The sequence below is a fragment of the Pygoscelis adeliae genome, unplaced genomic scaffold (assembly GCF_000699105.1).
Source record: "Pygoscelis adeliae isolate BGI_AS28 unplaced genomic scaffold, ASM69910v1 Scaffold134, whole genome shotgun sequence".
In the NCBI taxonomy this organism is placed as follows: Eukaryota; Metazoa; Chordata; class Aves; order Sphenisciformes; family Spheniscidae; genus Pygoscelis; species Pygoscelis adeliae.
In genome coordinates this window covers 2100016-2106224 of record NW_008824716.1, presented here as the reverse complement: position 1 = coordinate 2106224, position 6209 = coordinate 2100016, and the positions used below count along the sequence as shown (strand labels likewise).

Sequence of the window (6209 nt, the reverse complement as noted above, 5' to 3'; positions counted from 1 at the left end):
TATATTAATTACTGAAACAGTTTACAAAATTGTATCAACTAATGCAGAATGCTTGTATATTTGACAGGTATTTTCTTTAAATATTTTGAATTTCTGACAAAAACAGTGAAGACTCATGATATAAATGTTTGATCTACAACTAGCTTTGTTTCATAAAGAAAGCCATAAACTTGTGGCTACTCACCATAAACAAACTATAAACAACATACATAAGAAAAGGAACTCTATTATAACTTTTTTGTTCACTTTCTACAAACTGTTTTAGTAAGACCTAGACCCAACTAAAATATAAAACAATATTTAGCTATTTAAAATCACTTGTTTTGCAGGCCAAAAAAAAAAGACACTGTTGCAATGAAACTCAACCTAGATACAGCAACAATATAGTATTTGCTATCAAAAGAACTATAAGCTATCACATTTATACGCAGATGCCTTTCTGTTCATAGTTAACACTTAGCACACCATAAAAAGTTTAGTGACTCACAGTGCATCTAATTCTACTAGCAGCAGCAAGAGACCCCTGGGTTCGCTAGTTAGTGAACTAACTCCTGAGCCCATTTGTTGAGGCAAGTTTTCTATGACAAAACGTGCGTCCTTTTTCTTTGCTGCTGCTTCCTCTTTTTTGGATAAAGGCATCCTCTGTACAGCTCCAAGAACTGAATCTCTAGACTGGTGTGTTTCCTTCCACCTGAATACGCTTTTAGTTGCTACAGGCTGCAAAAAATATTCAAATACATTAATGCAAAATGCTATACTGCTTATGCAAGTAGCAACTGTAAATGTGCAGATTCAAACATCCGAAAGATCTAACAATAATAACTCTTGAAAAAAAATATGCCATGCATTTAATGGAAAGCAGATAGTCCTAATAATTCTCACAGAAACTGGTGTTTTGATGAACTGAGAGTATACAAGGCTTCATGTTTTCATTTCTAATTCAATAATGACTCTCAAAGACAACTAACCTTAAATTCACTGCTATAGCAGAAAAAGACAAATATTTACACATTTTTAATACATATAGGCTACAAACAAAAATAATATATTCAATAAAAGATCTTTCACTTGACTAACCAGAGCGAAGAGGATGTTCTACTTGCATTTCAGATGCAGGTGCCTACTGACATTACAGCCATTCATACCTTTCCCAACAGGGCAACTGGTTCACTTTCATTTACCACAAGCTTGTTTTCTACTTTTTCCATATTACATTCCCCCGCCCCCTTACTTTTTTTTTTTTTTTAATCCTAAATCCAGTGAAAATACACAAAGCAAGAGTCCATTATTAACAGTCGACAAAGACTATTTTGGAACTTAAGTTAAAAAAATAATTACATATAAATGCAGTGTTTCCTTAAATGCACTCATTCCTTAGAAAACTCCAAAATATCAAACAGTTCATATGAACTAGTATGACCTTTTTCTCACCCTTTATGATAGGTGCCATTTTATAGGGGAAAAAAAAAATTACAACTCCATCACAAAACCTTCACGTTAAATAATGGAAGCAGATAATTTCATTTCATGTTGGTCACTGACACACCTCCAAGGCCATACCCAAAAGAAAAAATGATCTCCATTTATTACTGACCTTACCACGAGTTTTACTTTAATATTATAGCAGCCTCTAGAAACCTCAGGATATATGGAATTTCCTCTTTTTTCTTTTAATGCATCTGTCAACGTTTCCAAAGTACTTAAAGATTTAGACCTAAACAGACATCCTGGTGCATAGACTACATTCTTGTATGGCTTCTTAAGAAAGAAAAGTAACTAAAAGGACATTAAAGAAAAATCCCAAATCTTTTGCATTAAATCTGAGGGATTATTTGGCTTCACTCTTTCTAAAAGCCTACCTTTCCCTCAGTCCTTAGTTATTAAACAGGAAAACCAGGAGAAAATAGTTGTTTAACATTTTACAGCAGCCAAAAAGATTTTTTCCTTTTTCCCCCTCCAGAGAGAGGGAATACAAAAACAACTACACTTACCACAATTACTAAACTCTTAACTGGGCAGCATGCAAAACATACTGTTTATAAACTGGGGAAGGAGGACTGCAATTATGGCTTTTTTCTTTATTTACTTCTGAACAACATGGAAGTACATTAAAGTTGCAAGAGCCTTTATCAAATCAGATTAACAAACTGGGATTTATGTCACCTTATTTCAAAATTACTGACTTTTTAGACATGTAAGCCTGAAACAAACACCCTAAGCTCTTCTGTAATCAAGACAGACGTACAAACCACCACAGTGCGGTTTCTTTGACCTCTCTTTAAAGGAGATGAATAGCTCTCTAGCACTCCTTGGTTTTTTTATGGCTAACTGTGGAGCAAGTTCTAGGAACCACCTTCTAGATGACAAAGTTAGGAAACAAAATTCCACCAGCACTGTCCAATATTGGTTCCAGATACATTAATTTCAATAACTTACCCTCTACTGTTAGAGTACCCATTTTGGATTCCAAGAAATCGAACAGCGTGCTTGGTGCAGACGGTCTGGCGCTTCCTAGCTCTTCTTCATCTTCAGGTCTTATTCGGCCTCGGCCCTTCCCTTTACCTGTAAACATCAGAAGTTATTTGTGACTGGGGAATAAATAAATAAAAAAGTGTACACACTTTTTTTTATTTGATTCATCAAATGTTCGTATTTTCTGTCTTTAAAAAATTCTATCACAGACAAAACAGATACAGATATTTTCCATTTAAGGATATTCAAATCTGTGACTTCAAATTCAAAAATTTTGACAAAAATACAATACACAGAGGCCTTTTCTAAGTATTTGCTTTCAGGTTTGCAATGCATTCTATGCAGATACGCCCTTCTATAACTACATTAGTAATCCACCATACACAAATTCCTTTGCTTGTAAACGCTGCTTTAAAGCATTTCTTTGAAAGTTTTACCTCTAGGTGGTGGTCCCTGAATAGGTTTCTGTTTACTGCTGTTCAGAAGAAAATTTAATGCCGCCTCTAGGTTGTTACTGTTATCCATAAGTGCCTGTCTTGCTGCTTCTTTGCTGAAACCCATCTCTGTTATGTGTTTTAGAGCCTTTTCATCAACCTGAAATAAAAGGTACGTACAGAACTAATCATAAGATACAACAGACACTCTATAAAACCACTAGATTTGACTTTAATTTTTCATTAATTTTTAATTGAAACACTATTTCATATTTCACTGATGATAAATATTTCAGTTCTATGTAAAATCTTCACATACGATCTCTCTTAGGTCCAAACAATCGGCCAGTAGAGGGGTTTATTTTTAATATTATTATGATGATGATTTTTAATTCATCAGTTTTCAGTTCTAATATTATGTGGTTCCAAGCACAAATTCCCGTAGTCTACCCCATCCTTTACTGCACACTGGAATAGTATAACAGACTGTAATACACTTTCTCTGAGATGAAAACTAAAGGGAATATCTCAAAGTGATACTGGTATAAAAACTAGCCATTTGTTCCTCTTTGAACCCTTTCACAACTTTTACAGACAATACAAAGCCCAGTTATACACTTTTTAAAACATGGAGAAAATATAATTGCTAAAGGTTCTGTAGAAGAAAGCAAAGAAATACAGTTTACTTCTGCAGAAATACAGGCTTTCTTATTCTAAACTGTATAGAGCATGATGACAAAAAGGCAAAGCAGGAATCACAGAGCATTAATTACAGAAAATAACCTTACTTCTGCACTGTGCTTCAAAGCACTCAAGTGAGAGCTGCCTCTTCCAGTGCGGACAGACCTACATGCACTAAATATGACATGGGACTAGGCCCTCTAGCCTTCCTCATCCCATACCCAATGAAAATAATGCCAGTTATCCACCTACTGCAACAGCTGTAACCAAATACATTCTTAACCAGAGTCTCATGAACATAACATTTTGTCTGCAGGTTCCAAAACAGTCATACTGTGACCCTCCAAAACAAAAAAAACCCCAAACAAACAACAAACCAAATGGAATCGAACCTCCAAGATATACAAACCCTTCTTTCTCTCACTGCTTAAAAGAACATGAACTTCTATTGCTATAATGATTTAAATTACAACTGTACAAGAGCTGTACGACAAATAACATTTAACCCTTCCTCTCCCCTGTTTTCCACAGCCTTATGATATAATTTCTCCACTCCTCATTTCTCCTGATGTTTTAATACATTCACTTCTTGTCTTAATTCCAGCTACACGCTGTGCTCTGGAAAAACTGGTATGAGCAGGTCTCCTTCTGCGGGCAGAGACACAAAATCAGTGTTTGAGATTGCTATCTCAATACAGAGGTATCTCAATACAGTAATTTGTAAATAACTAAAAAACTCAAATAACTTCCGTAACTATGCTTAGCTATGCAAAAATCACTGTAATGGGCACTGTCCAAAGACTGACTAAGTAAAGGAATAGCAATTTAAAAGGTCTTTGAAGACCAATGAGGCAGAAACATGACCTCAGTGTCTACAGGGAATCATCATCCCACTTGAGTTTGACTTCAAGTTGCCTAAGTAATGTTTTAATGACAGAATATAATAGTTCCTCCTCTGGGCCATTCTCCTACATTCTTCTGCATGGCAACAGGGGTCCAGAGAGAAGTACTTCCTCAGCAAATCTGCTTCACTCTTCTCCCCTTTGTAGGCAAGTAGTTGGTTTGGATGAGAAGAGAACTTCTAGCCATTAGTGCTGCATCACCTCTTTTCAATGGTGGAAATTCTGTGCATGACAGCTACGTTCAAAGACCAGTAAGAAATGAAGACTCATATATACAGTACCTGTACTCTCAGCTATGGATAAAAAATAATCTTGGATAGGTCACAACTTGATACCCAAGGGAACAGCAATTTCCCAGATACAAAGACTGTTTGAGAAAGGAGGTAGTATCTTAAGTATCTTTGGATGTCAAAAACTCTCCCTTCAACTTCATTTACACAGCACAAATCTTGCTCCTCCTATACAAAACTGGAAAGGCAAAGAAAATTGCAGGACATATCTATAAGAACTATTAAGAGAGGAGGATGATTGACCTCCACAATCTATTGTCTGTCTACGAATAAACAGGAAAAATTACTTTGTTTCTTGTTTTGTAGGTAAAGATACAGTGCTTCAGGTTTCTTGGAAGGTAACACACCAGATGGATTAGAAACCTTTAACCATTTCTAAATACACACGCAAGTCAACAATGTACATGAAAGTCAACAGTCAAATCTACTTGATGTTACAATTCTAAAAAGACAAAACAAATTTGTTATCCATTGCGTTAAGATCTAAAAATCATTAATTATAACAGAAGAAGGCTTTCTACATAGGCTTAGTGGGTTCATACTTGCTTCTTTTAAGCAGCACCTAGATATGCTAAACGACGTAATACTATGTTTTGATAAGTTGGAAGTACTGCCATTTTACAGTGCAATGTAAGATAAATTTCCTGCAGTTCATAGAAGAAAACAGAAAACACAATACTTTAAACAATTACTCAATTTAAATTTCGTGGGGTTTTTTTGTTGGGGTTTTTGCTTGTCTGTTTGGGGTCTTTTTTGAAGTCTATTTAGCTCAAGACACAGCTGTCAAGAATGACAAGGTGTACCACTGGTGCTACACTGGGCAGAGGGATGACTAAATGACCTCTTGATGTCCTTTCAGCTTGTGCTTCTACAACTCTATACTGACATTTGTGAGGACAGTGCTGAAGGCAGCACTTCTGGAGGCTCTCCCTGCTGCGAGATGATGACACATACTATACAAACAAAATTATAACAGGCAGTTACTGTTCCTAAATGTCTTTCCTTAAATTTGTTAAACTTTTGGTAAAAGTAAGTAAGGTGGAAAATAATCAACAATAAGTGATATTTATAATCAATATTTTAATACTGGTTTACTGAGTTACTACATTGTTGCGATGCCTCTTTCAGTCTGCTTTCATTGCTCAAATCAGAATCATTAATTGTTATTGCATACTTGGAAATTTCTCTCCAGAGTTGTTCTTGATAACAAATACTTCCTCCATCATAAACTTTTAGATTGCTGAAGTAAGCCAAACAGAAACTTCCATAACTGCTCACCTTACACCCACTTAATTCAATGCAGTGATCCCAAAGAACACTTCTCAGTAAGTATAAAGTTATGAAATACATTGGAAAGCAACGTTTTGGATTAAGGGGCACAGTTAATATTCTCCAACGGTAACCCACCTTACTCAAAAGGAAACATTACT

General features: G+C 35.5%; 1 protein-coding gene across 1 annotated transcript in view; it reads right to left on the bottom strand.

Annotated features, from left to right (window-relative positions):
- The window catches only part of TDRD3 (tudor domain containing 3), a 70261-nt gene that overhangs the window by 39343 nt on the left and 24709 nt on the right, over positions 1–6209 (bottom strand). The window contains exons 8-9 of the mRNA XM_009323205.1: positions 2910–3066; positions 2437–2562 (exon numbers count right to left, since the gene is read on the bottom strand). Coding sequence (XP_009321480.1) covers positions 2437–2562; positions 2910–3066 — 283 coding nt within the window. The remainder of the gene's footprint in view (positions 1–2436; positions 2563–2909; positions 3067–6209) is intronic.